General features: G+C 42.4%; 1 protein-coding gene across 8 annotated transcripts in view; it reads right to left on the reverse strand.

The window, feature by feature from the left end:
* Positions 1 to 24,463, reverse strand: part of MTUS1 (microtubule associated scaffold protein 1) — a 185,750-nt gene that overhangs the window by 11,200 nt on the left and 150,087 nt on the right. For 7 of the 8 annotated variants that reach the window (XM_032287991.1, XM_032287992.1, XM_032287990.1 and 4 more), the window contains 2 exons: positions 17,529 to 17,595; positions 1,084 to 1,286 (listed from right to left, as the gene is read on the reverse strand). In XM_032287991.1, the coding sequence (XP_032143882.1) occupies positions 1,084 to 1,286; positions 17,529 to 17,595 (270 nt within the window). Of the gene's footprint in view, positions 1 to 1,083; positions 1,287 to 17,528; positions 17,596 to 18,616; positions 18,828 to 24,463 lie in introns of those variants that run through there. The other variant, XM_032287997.1, reaches the window with a different exon arrangement.

Below are 24,463 nucleotides of genomic sequence, written 5' to 3' on the forward strand. Positions count from 1 at the left end.
CACACACACACACACACACACACACACACACACACACACACACACACGGCAGTTGTTCATACTTGTAACCCATGTAACCCAGCACTTTGGGAAGCAGAGGTTGAGGATCTCTTGAGCCCAGCAGTTCTAGACCAGCCTGTGCAATGTAGCAAGACTCTATGTACACACACACACACACACTGCATACAGAGCAAGTGGGATTTACCACGCAGCTCTCCTCTGTCTCTTTCCCCACCCTCAGGAACACAGACACAGAGGCTCTCCAGGGGAGATGGATGCATCAGTCACAAGGAATGACAATGAGGATGTGTTTCACGGTGACAGGGCCACGTGCTCTACGCCTGTCATTTGACCACTCAGTCCCTAGCACATGCCTGGCCTGGAGTAGGTGCTCTGTAGATATTTACTAAATGAAAAACTGAGTTACAAAGGGAGCTACGAGATTAAAAAGGTTTATGATATTCTATTTAGTGAAAAAAAACGGGGTTTTTAAACAAATGCCATTTAAGAAAAATAAAAAAATGCAAAACAATAGTTTGGCAACACAACCCCAGGATGTTTACAAGGGATTATTTCTGTGTAGAAAGAAAGGGTTGTTTTTTAATTTTATCTTTTCCTTTTTTCTTCCCTTCTGTCACTTAACATATATACATTGCTTTGGTCATAAAAAATTATTCAATTAAAAAGATACTGTTTCTGAGACAGGCAGATCACCTGAGGTCAGAAGTTCAAGACCAGCCTGGCCAACATGGTGAAACCCCATCTCTACTAAAAACACAAAAATTAGCTAGGTGTGGTGGTGGTTGCCTACAGTCTCGGGAGGCTGAGGCAGGAGAACTGCTTGAACCCGGGAGGCGGAGGCTGCAGTGAGCTGAGATCAAGCCACTGTACACCAGCTTCTAGTCTGGGCAACAAAGTGGGACTCTGTCCCTTAAAAAAAAAAAAAAAAAAGAAGAAGAAAAGATACTTTTTAATCTATTAGACTGAAAAACAAAAGAGAAGCTCATCAAAGGATGTGAACAGCAGTTAGAATTCAAGTAAGCAGCAGAGCCACGGACAAGCTCTTGCTGCGAAAGCACAGACCTGCTCTTGCAATTGTATTTTGTACTTCTCTGCTTCTTCAATGTAGGTGTCCCGAAGCTTTTCATACTCCCTGGTGTAAAATTCCTTAAGCCGATTCTCTCGTTCTGTTTTCTCAGCCTGGTGCTGCTGGACAAATGCTTCATACGCTATTTGTAACTCATTCCTGGCTTTTTCTAATTTCTCACAGGTGGTTGAAGCAGTGACTGAAAAGAGATAAGAAAGAAAAGGGAAGAGGTCATTTCATCTGCGAAATGTCCCATATTCAGAGCAGTCATGCAGAGCTGTGATGACACCTGAAGCATAAACCAATGTCGTCTTGGGTCTCTAGTGACCGCATCTTCAAACATAACAGTATAGAAGTGAACTAAAAAGGAACACGAGCACACGGCACCGTGGCTCACGCCTGTAATCCTAGCACTATGGGAGGCTGAGGTATGAGGATCACCTGAGGTCAGGAGTTCAAGACCAGCCTGGTCAACATGGTGAAACCCTGTCTCTCTTAAAAATACAAAAATAGCCAGGTGTGGTGGCAGCTGCCTGTAATCCCAGCTACTCAGAAGGCTGAAGGAGGAGAATTGCTTGAATCCTGGAGGCGGAGTTTGCAGTGAGCCGAGATTATGCCACTGCACTTCAGCCTGGGTGACAGAGCAAGACTCCATGGCGGGGGGAGGAGGGAGAAGAACACGAGGGAAAAAAAACAGTAAGAGAAGTACTTCAGAAGAGCCAGGTTTCCAAGGGAAGATCTTCCCTCATGTGGTGACCAGTCAGTACAGTGGTCAAGAAAGGCCAAGACATTTCTAAGGACAAGGGACTCCTCTTTCTCCCAGCCAGCCAGTGTGGGAGAAGCTCAGACAGGAGCAGGAAAGACCAGGGATAAGAAACTCCACATGGACTTCAAGCTTGTGCTTAGTTTGAGCTGATTCCAATTTGTTATTTCAAAACTAATAAAAATGAAATACTAGGCTCTCTTAAACACAGATCACCAGAACACAAATATCTTAGGGAAAGAACTTAAGATTTTAAAAGCACTCATATAGGCCAGGCATGGTGATTTATGCCTGTAATTCTAGCATTTTGAGAAGCTGAGGCAGGAGGATCGTTTGAGCCCGGGAGTTCATGACCTGCCCAGGTAACCCCATCTCTTAAAATTAAAAAAATCAAGAGTTCAAGACCAGCCTGGTCAACATGGTGAAACCCCATCTCTACTAAAAATAGAAAAATAAAAATGTATTTTAAAACCTTTATCCAGGCTTGATGGTGTGGGCCTACAGTCCCTGCTACTCAGGAAGCTGAGGTGGGAGGATCACTTGAGCCCAGGAGATTGAGGCTGCAGTGGGCCATGATCACACACCTGTCTAGCCTGGCCAACAGAGTGAGACCCTAGCTCCAAAAAGAAAAAAAAGCACCAATATAAAATTAAAGGTTAATATATCATAAAAGGGCAAAGTAGTCTGATAAACATAACTGAAAATCAGAGCATCCTACCTCTTCCCACCACCAAAATAGAATTAATAACAATGTAATACCCACATGGCAGAACACAGAGATATATGTACACACATTACAATAAATCCTAGAAAATCCTGAATTCCTGAGGAAACCTGACTTTGGACATTCCAGTCTTCCATCACTGCTGTGTAAATACAGGCAAATAGAGAGCTACTGTAATTTTCAGGGGGTACACATGTTGTCCACACCCCGAGTGCCTGTGGATTAATACAACAGGGTTATTGGCAAATCTATTAAATTAACCCTTCTCTTTTGGAAAGCAGTAACATTTCAGGAGTTATGGAAGGAGAAAGATGATTTTAGGGCAGAAAAAATAAATTATTTTAGCTCAATAATTTATTTGACCTAAGAATGTGAAACTGGCAGGTTCTCAGGACAAATTTCCCACAATGGTGTTGACTTGCTACCTCAGGAACATGCCATGTGGTGGCAGGAATACCCAAGTCACTTGCCCCAAATCAGTGTTCCTTCAGATGAAAAACAGGCCATATTGAAATAATGGCAGGCATAGTATCCGCTAAAGAGAACCCTTAAAAATTAAAGAAATCCACGAATATTTATTGAAGGGCAAATAACATAACCCCAAAACATTTTTGCATCCCAAAATGCAGTTGAAATGAGCCAGTGATGCCGGATGCAGTGGCTCACGCCTGTAATCCCAGCATTTGAGAAGCCGAGGCAGGTGGATCACCCGAGGTCAGGAGTTTGACATCAGCCTGGCCAACATGACAAAACCCTGTCTCTACTAAAAACACGAAAATTAGTTGGGCATGGTGATGGGCATCCGTAATCCCAGCTACTCGGGAAGCTGAGGCAGGAGAATGCTTCAACCCAAGGGGCGGAGGTTGCTGTGAGCCGAGATAATGCCATCCAGCCTGGGCGACAGAGCAAGACTCTGTCTCAAATAGTAATAATGATAATAATAATAATATTCCACGGCATGTACAGATGACATCTGTGTATCCATTCACCATCCGTGGACACTTGGGTTGCTTCTAGCTTTGGCTACTGTGAATAATGCTGCTATGAACATTGGGGGGCAAGTACATGCCTGAGTCCCTGCTTTTCAGTTCTTTGGTGTGTATACCCAGAAAGAACTGCTGAACCACAGGGTAATTCTATTATTAATTCAATTCTTGCTTTCAATTCTTTGGTGTATATACCCAGAAAGAATTGCTGAATCATACAGTAGTTCTATTATGAATTATTCGAAGGACCATGGTGCTCTTTTCCATCAAGATTGAACCATTCTACATTCCCATCAGCAGCACTACACAAAAGGGTTCTAATTTCTCCACATCCTCACCAGAACGTATTTTATTTTTTCAAATATATATAACAGTCATCCTAAGGAGTACATCGCTGTGGTTATGATTTGGTCAGATTTTCAAACTCAGCCAAATGATAGAAATAAAATTCTGGCATCAAGGGTGAAAATCCTAACCCAGCAAGAGCAATAGTGGGAGACAGAGCAGTGTGCCTTAGTGATTAAGAAACTCACAAAGCAGAAAAGATGGGACCCAAAAAAGACAGAGGGAGGCCAGATTATAGGGGCCATCACACAGAACTCAGTCCGTTGGGACTGGATGTTACGAGTGTTTTTTTTTTTTTTTCTTTAAAAGAATTTAGTAAGAAATAGTAATTACCTTGACTACTGGAGAACACGCTCTTCACATTCACTTTCCCTTCTATTACACTAGTAACCACAGAAGAAAAAATGAATCCAGAAGTCCAATGTTAGTCAAACGAGTAAACACAGCATTAGCTTCTGCCAAGTAACCTTCTGACTCTGAAGGCTCCTTGTGTGAATCTCATACTAGAACTTTCTGTAAAAGCCGACAACAGAAAAATACTTTGCAAGCTGTCGATGAAGGCATCAAACAGCTTTCTAGTCAGAGAAATCCTAGTTTCATGCAGCCTTTTCACTTGCTTCTCTTAACATTTCAGGTATTTGCAAAGTTAAAAAATAAAAAGCAAGGGCATGATCTGAACCTATCTGGAAGCTCATATCCAGGACAGAAACATCTCAGTGAACTCAGGGACTCAGCAATAAACAAGAGACTGCCTTCAAGCCCTGGGCTAGAAGAGCTTCGAAGCAGAGGTTAACAGCAGGCTACCCTGGCTGATTTTAACACATCTGTTTATAATAAAAATACTGTTGGTTTGAATATATAATTACAGCACATCAGCCTTTAAAACCAAATAGGATACACACAAGTCCATTCCCATTAGCCACTGGGCAGGGTTGTTTCCTCTGTTTACAAACAAAACAAAACAAAACAAACGTGGCTCAGATACCGTGAAGTTTTGTTGGCCACCATGAGTGAGGTGAAGGGAGGACACATGGGAAGAAACGGGAAAGAGAAAGGGAGAAAATGGGTCAGATGGGTGGTTCACTGCTGTTACTGCAATAGTCCAAAGAGCAGGCCCAGCCCCAGACAGTGACATCAGCTTGCAGCTGCGCACAGACCTTTGCTCTGTTTACTGGTCGGGTGTGCTGTTCGGGCAACAGCTGGGCTGCAATGATCGCTCACACGAATGGCTTCAGTTTGGACGAACTGGCCTGGGCTCCTAAGGAAACATTTATGTGATATAAAGACTCAAGAGATATTTTTTAAAGGATGCACGTGTAAATGCTGTATTAAAGGTTCTCAGAGCTCTCCTCGGCAGCTGTGACCTAACGTGTGTGTGGTGGTGGGTGTGCATAACCCTGATTTTAGGCTGCAGACTTTCCCTTGCACTGACTACAGCTGAGGAGAGATTGATGGTGACCCCTGAGTGTGCTCTCGCTCCCGTCCTCAGCCTAGTCTCTCCTTGCTTCTTCTCCAGGATTCCACTCACTTTCAATTAATCAAACACCGAACAAAGCCAAAACCAAACACAAAATCGTTCCGAATTTGGAAGAAGCAAGCATGGAATTTTCTCCCAGTGACACATGCGACTATTTGAAAGAACATATGACACAAACACAAAATCCACACGAAGTCAAAGTAGTCCTTGTGTCCCCGTTGTTTTAATCATCCCATTCGTTGGTTTTTAAAAGCGTGTATATGATTAACACCAACAGCCCACTGCCTGTTGGAGATCTGTGGCGCAACTCTGGTACACACGTTTGTCGACTGTGAAAGCTATCTCCAGCAATCCAGCTTACAAGGGGAAATACAGTTCTCGGGATTTAAAGAGAAAGAAAAAAACAGAAAAGAAGAAAGGAAAAGGGGAGAAGGGAGGGAAGGGGAGGAAGGAGGAGGGGAAAGGAAGGCAGACTCATGTACAAAATCATCCATAAAGCGGAAGGCCATACTGAGATGAGAAGTGAGTATTTCCACTCTGCGGTGAGCCGCCCGAGAAGAATTCTAGGTCAGTGACAGAAAAACGTTGAGACCCTCCCTGACTGTTTAAATCATGAGTATCTGTGCAAGGAAAAAAAAAATCGTAACAGTTCAAATGCTTTAAGTTTTGCTTTTCAAATAATGATGGGGCTGATACGTGGAAAAGGCCCAGTGCCACAGTCAAACATAATCTCTGAAAACAGAGCTGGAGTCCTCCAGGTCCTCCTGCAGCTTCCCCTGCAGGGCAGGAATGGAGCCATTACTTTATTAGCCCTCATGGGTTCTTCTCAGAGGCAAAGGGCACACTTTTATTATTTCCATCTCACAGAGACTCATTTCCCTTTGTTGATTGATAAATGTGCTGTTTACAGAGAAAAGCATTACACAGCCATGGACCAACATTGTTAATCTTCTTTTGAAATGATACATGCTTTCCTAGTTTTTATATCTGAGTAGCATGCTTCATTATGAGACAATAATAAATATTTTAATGCTCAACAACATAAGTAAATGTCCTAATAGAAAAGAGCCAGAATTACCTGGGTTCAAATCTCAGCGACACCACTTAGCTGCTATATCACTTGAGTAAAATATTTAAACTTTCTAAGCATACATTTCTTTCTTTCTTTTCTTTTTTTTTTTTTAAGATGGTGTCTCCCTCTATCACCCAGGTTGGAGTGTAGTGGCACGATCTTCGCTCACTGTTAACTTCTGCCTCCTGGGTTCAAGTGATTCTCCTGCCTCAGCCCCCTGAGAAGCTGGGATTACAGGTGCTCGCCTCTGTGCCTGGCTAATTTTTGCAGTTTTAGTAGAGATAGGGTTTCACTATGTTGGCCAGGCTGGTCTCGAACTCCTGACTTCAAATGATCCGCCTGCCTTGGCCTCTCAAAGTGCTAAGATTATAGGTGTGAACCACCGTGCCTGGCCTAACCCTACATTTCTTCATTTTTAAAATGAAGATATTATTAGTGCCTTCTCTGTAGGATGAAGTAACACAGGTGAAGCACTCAGCCCAGTAGCTGACTACAGTAACTGTGCAGATAAATAGTATGGCTTGCAAGAGTCCACTGATTCCAATGTGTTTGAAGATTCCTGGAAGACAGGCGTGGGGTTCCATAACAGAATATAACAGTTAAGCACTGCTGGCCTAGTATTCAAATTTGGTACATATGCACACACATACATAAGTATTACAGTGTAGTATGCACTCACTTCAAGTCTTTATCTTCCCCTACTATTGTTCTTGACATTATATGCAATAGAATTTTCCTAATTTGGAGGAGATTTTATGTAAACGAGGCCCAAAATATAAAAAAGGAAAGTGCCAGGCAAATTTTCATCATGCTATATAAGACAGTATGACAGAAAGAAGAGAAAAACAGGAAAACGAGACAATTCTATTCCCAAACGGCATACATGCACCTTTCCCGGATGCTCTGGCCAGCCTGCTGTTGGGGGTGACTCTCCCCCACCCCGAATTCCCCCTCTCTGCACCATCTAGGAGGGAAACGGGCAGCCTGCCTCCAGCTCTGCCTGCCGTGGGCCCCCACTCATTCTCTCCTGGTGACCTGGGAAACTGGCCACCTGTCCTCAGTTCTGGGCTCCTTCACTTTTTTCTTCAACAGCACACACCCAATACACTTCTCAGGCTCAACAAACCTTTATCTCACTTCTCCTGTGCCCCATCCCTCAGAACCAGGAGGGAACACTACCTTCTAATGTAGGAGTGTGATGATGTCATCACATTCTACAAGGGGAAATCTGATCACAACACATGTCCGTGGCAAGTGACTGTTGGTCACTCCCTTAAGCCAGGGTTTGAAATTGAAGGTAGTAATATAACTGAACAAGTAACCAAGAAGTCGTTTTAAACATGAAATTGATGCTTTGTGGACAGGCAGTGGCGTAAAGAAGAAGAAAAAGGTGGGACCTAGACTATCCCACAAAGAGGCATGTCCAGATTCCTGGGCCTCTGTGTCCTGATACAGAAGGTAGGAATAAATACCACCCGTTCTGCCAACCTTATAGACTGGTGAGAGTAAAGTGAAATAGAGTTACTTTTATGCTTCATAGAAAAAGTCTTCCCACCCTGTGGAATAATCCCCTACTCATGGAGCTCCAGGGTTTGCCTCCCTAAAGATTCTTTGTCAAACGACCAAGAAATTTTGCAGACAAGTGGTAGAGAAGACTCTTTTTCTAAATTTCAAAATTAGCTCCAAATGGCTGATTACTCTTGGGCATGAAATTAACGAATCAATAAGGGCTAATTTCAAAGTCTTCCACAAATCATAACTTATTAGGAACTTATTTTTTACAAAAGGCCAGCACTATCAAATCAATCCTCCCATAAATGCCACCTCACCTTTAAAACTCAGTTCATACCTTCCAAGTTGCTATCACATCTGTTTCACGTGATGTAACAATGCTCTGAGTGAATAAAATAGGTGTTATCATACATCACACTTTACTAAAGGGGAATGGAAATGGCAGAGCTAAAACTAGAACTCCAGCTGCTTTTTTGTTGTTGTTGTCATGTTTTGAGTAGAGATGAAGTTTCACCACGTTGGCCAGGTTGGTCTCGAACTCCTGACCTCAAGCGAACCACCGACCTCGGCCTCGCGAAGTGCTGGGATTACAGGTGTGACTCACGGTTCCCGGCCCTAGAACTCTAGCCTCTTTGAGAGCCTCAGCACAGAACACTAAATGGGATCTGACTGGCTATTTTTCCCAAGCTGAGATGAAGAAGAGAGAAGTTAATTCATATACACCATGGACGCCTCGAGGTAGTATAATTCTCTAGTGGAAGCACTGCTGAAAAGACTGCAAGACAAGGCAGATTCCACTCAGCCAGTCTTCCATCTCGATCCTGGCGCCTGGGTACCAGCTGGGCCTCCCCTAAGCTTCTAGCCGCTCCGTGCCAATGTTCCTCCTCCCACCCTTGAAGAGAAGCCTGAAAAGGCTTTGCTGTTTTTCAGCTCGTTCACTGGCCAACAACATGTTGCAGAACAGATGCTCTCTCCCTTTTTTTAAATAATCACAACAGCAAACACTCCGCGTACAAACGAGAACATTTCGGAATAAAAGTGGGCTGGAGGCGAACGCTCGGCGGCAAAACGGACAACATATTCTAAGAGTCAGGCCTGAGAAAACTGAGGCAGACTTTAAAGCAATCCCGTTTCAATCAAGAGTTTCAATATAATAAAAGGGCGATTTCGAGTCAGGTGGTGTTCTGCCTCTCCTCCTCCCTCATGAGTCATTTTTTAGGGCACAAGGATAAAAAGGCTGCTAACAGTCCTGGGCATGTGTAAAATTTGAAAGCTTATTTATAAGAATGGACTCAATTCAGCAGGAGTTACTTCAGATTATCCTTACTATGCGTATTTGATTTTTACATAGTGTGTTTTTTACATAAAAGAAACCACATCCTAGACAGCTAGAGCAGTGTCAAAGGGTAGTCCCTGGAGCACCTGCATCAGAACCACCTGGATGACCATTAAAAGTGCAGATCCCTGTACGCCGTCCCCAGCCAGCCTCGTCAGAAGCAACGGGCGTAAGAACTGAGGATCTGCATTTTAACCAGGTCTATTTTATTATACAATAAAGTCTGAGAACCACTATTCTACACCAAAGGGTACTAAATTAGGAATTGAGAGACTGGCATTAGGACAAGGAACAGGATAAGGAGAAACAGTGGGTCTCAAACACAGGTACCATTGGTAAAACTGCATTTCTGCAGGTGAAAGAGCAGGGCCTTTTACTTATAAATACAGCCAGCCAAAGTCCAAATTGAGAGCAGATGTGGATAGGAAGAGGATGAGCTAAGCTTGAGGTGGCTATCAACTCTGTCTTCAAACAAGTCAGTGAGATAAATAGCTCTGTTCTGGCCTACAGTTGGTTTTCAGTATATTAATAGATTTCTCATTAAAGCCTACTTCAAGAAAAATCACTTCTAGAATTCGACAACTCAAAAGTGACTTAACTGTAAAGAGTTTTAAAAGAATTTTAAATACATAGCCTTGTTAAACCAAAATTCTAGACAAAAATGGAACAGTAAACCAATCAACACATTCCATATGGTGTGAGGCAGTCTGAAGTTCACAGACCCTGGGTAAGTATTGATTAGACAATGTGTATACTGCTTTTAATACACTGTTTTTGCAAGTTACCTTCCTCAGTAAGATACATTTTAACAATATTTCTTAAACTTTTGATTAGAAGGAAAATATTCCAAAAGTAGTTATCAATGCAAACTAGTGTTTACTTCAAATAATTTTCTAATCTTTTGCATCATTTCATCCAGCTTTCCCTGTGGTGACTACCGGAAGACTGGTGGTCTAGCTAATGGGTTCTTATGCAAGCTCTTTGCTTTCTAGCTGTTCAGCCCTTGGGAAGTTACTTAACTTCTGAGCCTCAATTGATTTTTTAAAAATAAAATGCAAAACGAGTAGATGGAGAGCTGAACGCTGTTTGTTAGGGATGAGTAGGCACCAAATACACAATACTGCTATACCTAGCTCATCAATTTCACGCACGAAAATCCACTAGTGTTTTTACACTATTATGGGAATACTTGACATTTGTGGTGAATGAAGAATTAAAATCTTGTTTCACAAAATAAAAATAATCAGGACTAATGTATAAAAAGATGTGAGTTAGGTATTAATTCTGATGGCTAAAAAATAATTTTGAAATACAAAATAACTTTTACTTCATTAATTTAGATCAAGCTTGTGCAACCCTCAGCCTGCATGTGGCCCAGGACAGCTGTGAATGCGGCCCAACACAAATTTGTAAACTTTCTTAAAATATTATGAGATTTGTGGTTTTTTCTTTTAGCTCACGAGCTATTGCTAGTGTTAGTGTATTTTATGTGTGGCACTAGACAATTCTTCTTCTTCCAATGTTGCCCAGGGAAGCCCAAAGACTGGATACCCCTGATTTAGATGAAAAATCTGATTCCAAGGATTAACATTAATAAAAAGCAAAAGGAACCCAAAAGATCATAATCGTGGCCCGCTATTGCACCAGTTTTTATTCAACACGACTCTAGGAAGAATCTTATCCTAGAGGCAAAATGTCTGCTGTAGATGCAGACTGTTTTAAATCTAACTGTCATCTATTTCAAAGGCTGACACAAAATGATCTGCTGACTAACTGGCATTGTCGGACATAACAGAAAATGTATTGAAGAGAATTACAGCTCTCCTTTATGACTGAATTCCTAACGCTACAAGTATTATTTATTATTTTTTCTTTGCAAGATGTGGGTTTTATTTCTTAATTATTCTGACTGCTTTAACTTTTATTTTAGGTTCAGGGGTACACGTGCAGGTTTATTATATGGGTAAACTTGAATCACAGCAGTCTGTTGTACAGATTATTTCATCACTCAGGTACTAAGCCCAGTACCCAATTGTTTTTCTGCTCTTCTCCCTCCTCCCACCTTCCATCTTCCACCCTCAGGGAGATCCCAGTGTCTGCTGTTCCCCGATTTGTGTCCATATGTGTTTGTCATAGAAATGTTGTTTAAACAGTTTATAGGAAAACATTTGTGCATAAAAAACACTGAGTGTTAGCATATTGGTAAGGAGAAAACTACCTTTCCCTAGCTCCCATCTTGGTAATAGAATCATTCATTGTTGAAGTCTAAGCACCTGATAAGTGCCAAGCACAAGGTGAGAGAACTACCAAAATCACAGAGACACCGGCCTTGATCTTGAGGAACTCCTAATTCTACACGGCAAGAAGAGGACTATAAACAAATCACTACAGAATCAAATCTTAAATGTGTATAAAGCGCTTTGAAGGGCACATTAGAAGGCACAATTAACTTGCCTGAAAGACGGGGGAAATTCAACTGAAGATATTTTAGTTAAGACTTAAAAACTGAGTAAGTGAGCAAGAGCCTGAGGGGTCAACGACGGGAGGGGAGTGGAAAGAAGAGCGTCCACTCCAGGCAGAGAGGATACTGTGTATAAGATGTGGACAAGAGGTGTGGAGGAATCCATGGCTGGGCCTGGGAGGGGAGAGGAGGCGTGAATAAAGGGGGAAGGCAGTGTCTAGATGTGAATGTGGACTGGAAGGTTTCGGTCACTCAAATCATAAATGGTGTGCTTAGTATGTTTGGATTTTTTCCCAAGGCCAATATGGAGTCTTTTACGTTTGTTAAAAATGTCCGGTAGAGGCCAGGCGCGGTGGCTCATTCCTGTAATCCCACACTTTGGGAGGCCACAGCAGGTGGAGCAACTGAGGTCAGGAGTTCGAGACCAGCCTGGCCAACATGGTGAAACCTCGTCTCTACTAAAAATAAAAAAATTAGCTGGGCATGGTGGCAGGTGCGTATAATCCCAGCTACTCAGGAGGCTGAGGCAAGAGAATTGCTTGAACCCAGGAGGTGAAGGCTGCAGTGAGCCAAGGTTGCACCACTGCATTCCAGCCTGGGCGTCTAAGTAAAAACTGCTTCTAAAAAAAGAATATATCCAGTAGAGACACATGTTGGCTTTACTTTAAGTACAATCCTGGCCACAAGTGGAGAGGAGTGTGCAGGCCTGGAGGCAAGGGGACCTGTTCAGTAGCTGTTACAGTATTTTCCAGGTGAGAAATCGTGGGACTTAAAACAGCAGCAGCCAGAACGCTGAGCAGGGATGCATCATTTAGGTGACATTTAGAACACAGACTGATATGCACGTGGAGGATGGGGAACAGGAGTATGATTTCAGTTGTTAGCTAGAGTGGTAAAGTGAATGAGAATGCCACCGCCAAAGCTGAGGAACAGGGGTAGATGAGGAGACGCTGCTCAGGAAGGAAGGGGCTGGGCCATCAGGAAGGCCCGATTATACTGGACTGGCTGACCTGGCGGCACCTGTCACTGGGAAGCATCTGCAGCTTGGGAAGGAGATGACTAGAAAAATAAATCTGGGTCATTGTTGTATAGATAGGAGCTGAAACCATGCGAATGGATGAGGAAACAGCTGGCAATGAAACCCTTGCTATATACTATGATACTATTTAAGGGGTAAGTGAACTTATGGGACAGCCACTTGATAGAGTTTCCCACAGTCCATTAATGTTGATCATAATGAAGACCATGAGGTAGTGTGGAAAAGTGCAAAAACGTCACAGCAGTCATTTGACCACGTGCAGGGGCTCACATCTGTAATCCCAGCACTTTGGGAGGCCGAGGCGGGCGGATCACTTGAGTCAAGCGTTCCAGATCAGCCTGGCCAACATGGTGAAACTCCATCTCTACTAAAACTACAAAAATTAGCCCAGTGTGGTGGTGTGTGCCTGTAATCCCAGCTACTTGGGAAGCTGAGGCAGGAGAATTGCTTGAACCCAGGAGGCAGAGGTTGCAGTGAGCCGAGATCATTTCACTGCACTCCAGCCTAGGCAACAGAGCAAGACCCTGTCTTTAAAAAAAAAAAAAGATCAAAGCAGACATTTAACATACACAAATCTCAAAGGCATTAAGAAGGAAGCCAGAGACAAAAAACAGCATACTTTATCTTGCCATTTAAATGAGATGCTAGTTCAGACAAAACCTTTGATGATAAAGGTTAGGTGAGTGTTTGCTTCTGAGGGAAGGGGTAATCCATGTGAAATGGCATGAGACAATTTTCTGGGATGACAGAAATAATCTATGCCTGAAAAGAATGTAGGTTTTAGGAGTAAATGTCTGTCAAAACTGATGTAGTAATAAGCATTCCACTGTATGAACATTATCCCTTCATTTAAATAATTATAGTATAGTTGTATATATTCATATAAACTAAGAATGGGGACTATGCAAATAAAGTTATGTCAGGGTGCTAGAGCTACGGGCTGTTTTCTTCTCACTTACAAATTTTAACTTTCATGCACTGTTCCTAAAAAAAAATTTTTAAACTTCAAATGCCAAAAAATACTTACCAATTACCCAAGAAAACAGAACACATATTACACTATTTTTCCATAGGAAGCAGAAAAGAATCTCTACAATTACAGACTTTATACCTTACAGAGAGGTAAGGTATAAAGAAAGTGACAAAAAAACACAACAGACAGTAAATACGTCAATGCAGAGTATCAAAGAATCACTGGACCAAACGGACCCTCCTAAGAGTTTTTGCAGAAGCAAAGTACCAGTCCTTCCATGAAAGTGTGAAAAAGTACAAAAAGGTCACAGCAGACATTTGACCACGTGCAGCGGCTCACATCTGTAATCCCAGCACTTTGGGAGGCTGAGGCGGGCGGATCGCTTGAATCAAGCGTTCCAGACCAGTCTGGCCAACATGGTGAAACCCCATCTCTACTAAAAATACAAAAATTAGCCCAGTGTGGCTCAGACAGCAGATACACACAGGCTGCACTGGAGGCTAGCTGGCTTCACTTGGTGGTGTAGGATGCTGCCAGAGTGAGAGTGAGGGGGAGAGAATGGGAAGTCAGTGGCTGGTGGGGACAGCTGGAGGCCGTTAGGTTCGGAAGGTGGAAAGCACAGACTCTTCCTGGGTGTCGGTGCTCCTGAGTTTATAAGCAGTCCTTTTTCTTTGCAGTTTTTAGTAGTCTGGGTATTTTGTCTCAATTTTCATAGAGAAGGCGAAGAGAAATCACTCAATGGGAGAGTGACACCTACCCCCATCGCCCCACCCCCATTATTTTGGAGGGAAAAAGTGGATGCTTTGATGATGGTGATGGTGGCAGCTCTCTTTTCCTGAGTTGCTGTGGGCCAGGCACTATGCCACTGCTTCACATGCATTACTGTTTTATTCAAGCTCCACAATAACCCAGCAAAATGCATGCTGATTTCTTATCACCAGTGAAAAAATCATAAAGAAGTTAGGGAACATCCAACTAGGAGTGGATGGACAAAAACCTAGGTTTTGACTCCACACACCGAACTCTACTGGATTAGGAGAATACTGATGAGGTCTCATTTCCATTTGAGTGTGAAGAACCTGTCGATGGAGATTTCTAATAATATTTGGTCTAATGACTATTCTTTTCTGTAGCATAGAAGATGTCCTCATGAAATGGCCAATGTGGTTAATTACTACACAGATGTAAAGCTGCATACATCCTAATACCTATTATTTCATAGCAGTTAACACTTGGTGCTAGATGCTTTTCAATGCATTACCTCATGTAATCCTCACAACCACCCTTGGGGCAGACAATTATCACCGCCATTCTTACCGAGAATGAAATTGGGACAGAAGAGATACAAAGTGACTTGTCCTAAGTCACTCAGTTACCAGAGATCTGGACTCGGACAGTGTGATAACATGAGCCTGACCACTTTACTGCCTCAAATTTTAAAGCTGAGGTCTCAACTTTGCTGCGTAAAACCATCTCAACTCACACTGAAACTAACAATCCATCCTGCAGCCTTGAAAGGGTTTCCTGCACCGCTTCATCCCAAGTGTTTGTAGGTTTCGCTTCCCTCCCCTTACAGAACCAAAACGGGAGAAGGGCTGCCATAAGATGTATGCCTGATGCAACAGCGGCAATGACACATTCCCTAAGAGGCCAGTGTTGGGTGAGGGATCTGGACAGGCCACCCACTATACCAACACTCTGGCGGCAGAGAAGCAGCACGCCAGGCAGCCTCCTTGTCACGGACGGAAAGGTGACAGTGGGCAAAGACGGTTACAGCTATTTCCTGTCAGGCTACTTGACTCACTGGAGGTGCTGAATCCCTGGGCCCCAACTGCAATCACTTAATTGTGCTATCCACTAAAATGTAAAAAGAGTAGCCTGCATTCAAGCGGAGTGAATGGCAACAGTGTTCCATTCTCATTTCTGCCTTGTCTTAGGAGAGAGGCTGAAACGTGAATCTCTAGATAGGCTCACCTCCACTTCCACTGGGTTATAATGAACTCTGGAACACACACACACAAAAGGCCTCTTTCCTGATCTTCACACTCTCTATTAGTTACATTATTTAAGGCATGGACAAAGTGAATTGCGTTGGTCATTTAGGTAATCATAAGGGCAGCTGTCAAGTCAAGTCACATGGCAGAAAGCCTGCCAAGTCTGAGAGCTGGGCTGTCTCTCAGCTGGGGTTTCCTTGAACTGTTTCACCAGAACTCTCAAGTCTTTGCGATTCTGAAGTTTCCATCTGTGTTAAAATTACTTTTCCATAAAGAGGACTTCATTTCCACAGCCTAAAATAAGATCAGGACTGATGTCTTGGCTAGGTATTAGGAATCTGGACGGTTAGTCAGGGATTTGGCCTCGCCTCCATTGGAAGGGGAAAAGGGAAGAAAAATGCAGACAGTCTTAAAAAAAAAAAGACAGAGTCTTGCTCTGTTGCCCAGGCTTGAGTGCAGTGGCACAATGATAGCTCACTGCAGCCTCAAACTCTTGGGCTCAAGCAATCTTCCCACCTCAGACTCCCAAGTAACTGGGACAGCAGGAACACACCACCATGCTTGGCTGATTTTTAAATTATTTTTTGTACAGTCACGGTCCTGCTATATTGCTCAAGCTTGTCTCAAACTTCTGGCCTCAAGTGATCCTCCCACCTCAGCCTCCCAAAGCACTGGGATTACAGGTGTGAGCTACTGCACCCAGCCCAGAGAAAAAGTCTTGTCCCCACATTCACTGCCCTTTGATTTTTGCCCTGGTGAAGGTGAAAGAATCAAGAGTGTTCAAATCCAGCAAATCAGATTGGCAGTGTTTAAACTCTGGTCTTGTCCAAAAGAGAAATGGGCAGTTTCTCCTAGAGTTGGGTGAACACAATTTGCTTCTCTGGTTGTTACCTTGCGTTATTCATCCAACATACCTGGGCATATTTTGGTGGAGACTGTAACATGTGCAGAAAGCTGCAAGGGCAAGGAAATCAGCCCTTGGGCGATCAGCTCCAGATCTGGCTGAAGCTGAAGCAGGAAGGTGATTCTCTAGGCAGAGAAGCCCAGGGCAGAGAGAGGAACCCCAAAGTGGTCAGTTTACTCCAAGATGGGAGCCGATATAGAAAAGGCAGCGTCGTCTCTGTTCCATGAACCCTAAGGACTTCCAGGAGGGACTGGAACTAAAATAAGAGTTTAGCCTGTAAACTGCAGAGCTGGGTGGTGAGTGTTGCAGACATGGGCTCCCTGTGGAGCGGGGAGGTGATTCACCATCGGTCCCCTCCAAATAGTAAGATTAGCACAGAATGTGCCTTTTTCAGACAGGTAGTCCTAATGGACAGCAGCCTTTCAACTTCATACTGACTACTCATAAACCATCCCTTGGAAGTATAATGTATTTACTGTTACCAAGAGGGGAAACTTTCACTCTTCTCACAAGAAAAGTGGTTCCGGGGGGGAAAAAAAAAAGACAACATTATTTCACAGGAATTCACACAATTACAAAAATAATTCTGTCCCTCTTTTCAGCAATAGAAATGTTTTGCTCATCAGAAGTTCTGCTAGGCTTAGATCAGTGCCAGGAATTCTGTGAAGTGGAGGTCAAGCTGCCAAGGTTCAAAAGAAATGTCGATAGTAAGTATTTGCACAGATACCAGGGAGGGAGTGCTAACAGCTCCCAGCATGCAACTCCAGCCACACTGCAGACAGGACAACCACATTTTCCAGTGTTCTCCTTGTCGCATAAAATTTAACAACAACAACAACAAGAAAAAGCTCTTACCTAGCTCTCCCCGGAGGTTAACAAGTTCTTGAGATAGGGTTTTGTGTTGTTTCAGCGCTTCCTCCCGCTGCGGAAAACACACATCAAGTTACTAATGTTTTCAGGAGAGTCCCCTTCAGTAAGGTACACATTTGTTATCACTAGGAAATGAGACCCAGGATTGAAAAGCCAAGATATGAATCATTTAGGCTAACAATTTGTGTTATTGAAAGAAACACGGTTGTCCCTTCGTTGTTAAGGAAATTCGTATTTGAAAAAAATCTGTATTTTCGCAGGTCCCAGTGAAACTTTTGTTTGAGGCAGTGAATGCCCTATTTAGAAATATTTACTTTAAGCCAGGCTTCACTGCTGATCCATAGGAGCCTTTCGGCTAATGCATACTGTACTTAAGACGTAATGCATTCTCCTCCTCCAAGGGCAATAAACATCTAATCAGTTTAAGATAAATATTTAATGTTATAAACATAGGCACATATATGCACTTTGTCCCATATTTGCAAATAAAAAAGTTTTGTTACAATGCCAATCCTTCTAAAAGAAAGACAAGTTTGTTATAAAGCTAGAAAGATAGTCCTTTAAAGAGAAAACTAATTTTTTCAGCTCCGTACCATTTTCTAAGGATTATGATATTTTGGATCAGTGATCATTCTAAATAGACGTTAGAAAAACAAACCAAAGAAAACCAGATGGCTGTTTTTAGTATTAGAGAAGCAATGATCAACCTTGAGGTAAAGAATAATTTTCAAGTTACCAGCAACTCACAGCAATCACACATACACACATACTTACACAAATACAGTAATTACATACAGTTCCTTAAAAGGTAGATTCCCTAGCACCAGGGCGTAACTAAAAAAAAAAAAAAAAAAAATGAAGAATTTCAAAGCTGGCTAAAAAATGCCCTCACAAGGATCACCCAAGACGGAGCTCCCACCGCATCCTGATCACAGCCTTGCGGAGATCATGAGGCCCGGCCTTTGCAGGCAAGAGTTGCTTGTCATTCAAAGCATTTTCCCGGAATTCCAGACAGCCTCTGCAGTAGTCCCTGACATTCTTCCAGAAAAGCACTATAAACAAATACTAATTACCCTTGTTGCTGCACATGGAGAATAGAGGCACATTTTGCTGCTGGGGCAGCCCATTTTCCAGCTTCTGTCTCCAAGTCTCCCCACCCCTTGCACTGTCCAAGAAGCATACAGGTGGCTGTGCCACCCACCAGTCGGGTCTGTCTACATTCAAAGCTCTAGCAGGAGGCTCGCCATTGGCCCTCGGGTGTCTTACTTCATGTCCTGCAGGTTACCATGCGCCTCGGATCCCTCTCTCACAGAAGCTGATACTGCAGCTTCTGCCTTTGGCACAGGCAGCCTGCGATTACTTAAAGCCACAGCCTTTCATTTATGAAAAACGAGAGCCAGGCATTAGACTGATCGATTGCCACTTAGTTAAATATCAGCTGCAAAGAGGGAAAGAAAAACTAACCCTCTCTGCTTGGATAATGGAGTTATTTTTAGACGTTGTGAGCCTTTTTCCTCCCCTCTCTAATTGAGGTCATTAGATGATCACACTTACTAATAGAAAAGGGAAACTTGTTCTTCAAAACCCATATACTAAATGAGGTTATGAACTAGGTGAAGGGCAGGGAAAGGGGCGTGCTGTCGTTTGGCATTTTAAATGACATTATGAAATGAGCGGTGTTTCAAAATCAGTCCTAAGCGCTCATCTGAGAGTTGGAGATCCCATGTATTTCTAACTTCTGCTTTGTTCCCACCTCTCAGTAAGAGCTAAGGCAAGTCTAAATGCCGGCACTGAAACATGGGCAACAGGAACTGGGATTTAAGAGACACTTTGCACTGAGTACCTTTCAGCCTCAATGGTATTCTAAATGCTTGGTTTTTAAAAACATGGTATTAAGTTGTTCTGAAATCGCCAATCAATGAGTCTGAGTTTTTAAAATTAATACGTGGTTTTCGAAAGTAGGAATTAAAGTTTGAGGAAAATCAGCCTGCATAATAGAAGAAAAAAATATGTATCATATATACTTCTTCTAATATCATAAATTTAAGTCTCAATTTCGTTTAGTAATCTACTTCAAGTAAATACCAGGAAGTTCTGTCACTCAAGTAACAGGAAAAACAAGACAGCTTTACTAAATACCCACAAGCAATCCTGAAACTCATTTGGTAAACTGGCTTAAAATGCTCCTTTCAGTAGCAGCCAAGTTGCTAATAGAAGGAAGAGATGGAAAGAAAATTAAATCATTATTCAAATTTATGGAAACTAATGGGAAGATGAAAAAAAAATCAGAAATTACAGCTAGTATAATTTCAAAGAATAATTTTGTGAAAACGTTATGTTCTATTGCAAAAACCCGCCAGGTGACATTTTTGCTTATTCAAAGAGCTTTTTGGGAAAGGGAGTTTCACTAAGCATGCGCACAATTCCCCAAGCTTCTCCTCACTGCACTCCACGTTCCTGTCCTTAATACCTCAGAAACCACCCACATCTTCCAACCTCTGTCAGTCACAGTAACAGCAACAGGAAAACTCTGAGGTTATCTGTTATTCTTTGTCTAAATGGGTGGTGCAAAAATCAGTTGGTTCTTCTTTCGTAAGGTGTCCTGAATCCATTGCACTTTTTCTATTAGTGTTACCTCTGCTGTAGTCCTGATCCTAGCCCATTCCTGGACTATACGAAGTATTCCTTCACCTTTCAGAGGGCTGTTAAATTATTAGTCCATATTCTACGTACATATAAACTCACTTGCTCACAAAGAGCCTTTTAAGTGTATTCGAAATAAATTTTAAAAAACCACTTCACCATAGTTCCGCGGACTTGAAGCATTTAGCCTCCCCTGTAGCCTCCCGGCCTCTCTCATGAGCAGGTCACACAGACCACGCATACCTCACCTCCACAGTCTTGTCAACACCACCCTCTCTGGAATGCAGGGCTTTTCTTTATTGGCTCACATAAACCTTCTGGGAATGCTGAATGTCATAGACACCATCCCCTCCCCCAAATGCACAGAAAGACCATTTACCCTTCTAAATCTGTTGCTAACTTATTACTTCAAACTAATTAACCAAGCATTTTTCATAGCAGATGCTGTGAAAATATGAAAGAAATGTAAGACACAGTCCCTGCCTTCAAGGTGTGTGGGACCTACCTAGAACTAAAACATCCAGGCCCAATTCTTTGGTCATCTGTCAAGACAGATGACCTCGTTGAAGGGGAAGAAGTAATGAAAATAACCAAGTGCTTTAAGTATATAATCCACAGGTGAAATACTGACCCCAGTGCTCATACTGTAACAGACACATACTAAGTGTACTAAGTGTTAGTTTCTGCCTGACTCTCCCTGGTAGCATGGCCTTTACATATATACTTACCCTTTACTTGTAGATGATAAAATGCATTTAATGTCCCTTAGATACTGATGTACTGTTTCTTTTTACTCAGCTGCTCCTAGATCAGTGTTTCTGTCTGAGATGATAAACTCTTAACCGTCCAGATAACAAGCTGATTCCATTCTCTTTGTACTGTAACATGCAGAATTTCACACAATGTGAAAAGAGAGAAAAGTAGGAATCTGGATGGGAAAATGCCTTTATGCTCATGCATTAAATATATGAAATGCTCCAAGAAAAAAAAAAATGGATTCACCATAATTGAATTAGGAGTCCCTGGGACACAGGCACTTAGTCTCTGGCTGTGGTCCCATCGGTGTGGCTGCATTTTTGCTAGCCACTGAGTAGCATCAACAGCACAGGGGATCTTGCAGAGAAGAGCCACATCAGACAGCTCAGACCTGTGCTGCATATGACCTCCTCCCCATCACACAGCGAATTTGCTCAATGCATTTACATTTTTTTGTTCTCAGACAATTTTACTGCTAGTGTCATTCAAAATTCACCCTTTTTAAGGTGCTACTTTAGGTTAAATTCCACTTCCAAAAAATAAAAATAAAAAGATTTGGAGGCCCTTTGAAGAATCACTCAGAGGTTTGCAGAGGGTGACTTCAGTCCTGTTCAAGCTTACCTAGAAGCCTACCTGTATAACCTTTTATGAAGAAACTGAAATTACTACCATCAATACTGTTGATCACTTTGGCTATCTGTGCAGAATACTGTCTAAGCAAGGATAAACCAAGAACTAGAAAAAACTAAAGTAACATTAGTGTGTCTTTTGAGAAACAAAGAGTGTTACATTAGTTCCCAGATTCATGAGACATTAGAATGCCTAAGTGATGAAATATGCCTGCCACTTAAGTGGGAAACTTACACCTATTAAACAGACTTGCAACAAAAGGGTAAGTGATAGTTGCAAGATTCTCTTAATCAACCACTTTTACCCATAATCCAAGGTTCTACCGCCATTTAGAAAGAAAAGTTTAGCTATAATAAAATATAAACACACACACACACACACACACACACACACACAATACCTATATATTATACATATATAAAAATCCATAGACATGCAATGTCTATGTATTATATCATGTATATAAAATATAGAAACACATTGTATACAGATACAATATGTATATATTTTATATACATTGTGTGTGTGTGCGCACGCACACGTGTGTGCATATATATATACACACAGTATATATTCTTCTGTAATGGGAATGAGAACTAAAAGGTGATGGGAATTTTTAAAATTGCTTAACTTTGCCCATGATTTTGTTTCTCCGACTGTTTCATTTTTATTTTATTTATTTATTTTTTGAGACAGGGTCTCACTCTGTCACCCAGGCTGGAGTGTGGTGGAGCAATCCTGGCTCATTGCAACCTCTGCCTCTTGGGTTCCTGGGCCTCAGCTTCCTGGGTAGCTGGGACTACAGGCACATGACACCACACCTGGCTAATTTTTCTATTTTTTGGTAGAGGCGGGGTTTTGCCATGTTGGCCAGCCTGCTCCTGAACTCCTGACCTCAAGTGATCTGCCTGCCTCAGCCTCCCAAAGTGTTGGGATTACAGGTGTGAGCCACCACACCCAGCCTCCAATTGTTTTATAATAGTACTCAGCATACATTACACAATTAGTAAATATTTGCTGATTATAAAATAAAGAGAGCAAAGAACATGTACATAAGACTTTATGCTCATCCTACATCTGGAATTCCATCTACTCCGTTCATACGTTCCCTCACATATACATTGTGTTGTCTATTAGAGCTGCTAAGGTGGTTTCTTAAGAAAGAACTAGATGCAAATCCTGCCCTCAGTAAACTTGCTATCTTAAAAAAGCAAAAACAAGCATTAAACCGCTATCTCTAATGTAACAGAGAGAATGAAAGAGAAGCATATGTGCTCCTGGAATCCAGAGGTGGACAGAACATAGATCTAGAAAGCCAGGAAATCATTCATTAAAGACTGAGTTCTGGACTGGGTGTGGTGGCTCACACATGTAATCTCATCACTTTTGGAAGGCTGATGTGGGTGTATCACCTGAGGTGAGGAGTTCAAGACCAGCCTGGCCATCATGGTGAAACCCCATTGCTACTAAAATTACAAAAATTAGCCGGGTATGGTGGTGGGTGCCTGTAATCCAAGCTACTCAGGAGGCTGAGGCAGAAGAATTGCTTGAACCCGGGTGGTGGAGGTAGCAGTGAGCTGAGATTGCATCACTGCACTCCAGCGTGGGTGACAAGAGCAAGATGCTGCGTTAAAGGAAAAAAAAAAAAAAAAAAAAAAAAGAAGGTGGATTCTGGAGTTGTATTCAGTGGAGTCAGAATTCCTTGGGTATCCAGACCTAACTTTAGGTGTAAGGTGAAATTCACACACAGTGCAACTGTCTGGGAAAATCACTAAGAACTTGCCATGCTGTGGACAGACAATGCGTCTCTCTGTAGATCCAACCCACTGAATTTTTCCTCTAGTGTTGGATCTACTCTTTCTCTAACTGAGCACCTGATAAAGGCCTTGGGTTGTGTTTAGGGGCCAGGTTGTATGAGGGAAAAGTATCTTTAATCACTAAGATTGTAGAGAGTGTATAGAAGGCTCATGTCACAGGAGGTGTTGAGGAACTGAGCAGACGCCTGAAGGAAGAGACAACTCCTGACCTTCGTCTCAAAGACTCCTGGGCTAGAAGGGCACACAAGGTAGACTTGTGTTCTTCATTTAATTTGCATTTTCCTTTTTTTTTTTTTGGGATGGAGTCTTGCTCTGTAGCCCAAGCTGGAGTGCAGCGGCATAATCTTGGCTCACTGCAACTTCCACATCCTGAGTTCAAGCGATTCTCCTAGCTCAGCCTCCTGGGCGGCTGAGACTACAGGCACATCCCACCATGCCCGGGTAATTTTTGTAGTTTTAGTAGAGATGGGGTTTCACCATATTGGTCAGGCTGGTCTCAAACTCCTGACTTCAGGTGATCCTCCTGCCTCAGCCCCCTAAAGTGCCGGGATTACAGGCATGAGCCACTGCGCCTGGCCTGCATTTTTCTTACTTTGGTTGTCTGTGGACTCAATCTATGTAAATTAAATATAAGTGGTGATGTGATGCCGCTGTAAAACAGATCTGAACATGCAGGTGCTGGGGGCGAGGACAGCAGCAGCCCAGTGACGATATTTGAACAAAGGATGGAGTACAGGAAGTTTACAGGACACTTTTAGTTGACAGTGCCCTAGATCTAGGTTTACTTCCTGGTTATCCTCTTGCTAGCTGTCTGATAGCGGGCAAATTACTTAACTCTATTCCTCAAGTTTCTTATTCAAAAATTCTAACTCATGTCTTTGGTGAGAATTTAAATAAGGCAAGTAAGACTATCTGGCACTTAGTAAATACTAGGTTGGTGGAAAAGTAGTCGTGGCTTTTGCCATGATGGCAAAACAGAAATTACTTCTGCACCATACTAGCGTTCAAAAAATCCCTCTTGCTTCACCTCCATCTCTTTATGTACAGCTAGAGCATCTGGACATGAGAGTAACA

Source organism: Sapajus apella, unplaced genomic scaffold, assembly GCF_009761245.1.
Source record: "Sapajus apella isolate SASKATOON/1434 unplaced genomic scaffold, GSC_monkey_1.0 scaffold21, whole genome shotgun sequence".
NCBI classification, from domain to species: Eukaryota; Metazoa; Chordata; class Mammalia; order Primates; family Cebidae; genus Sapajus; species Sapajus apella.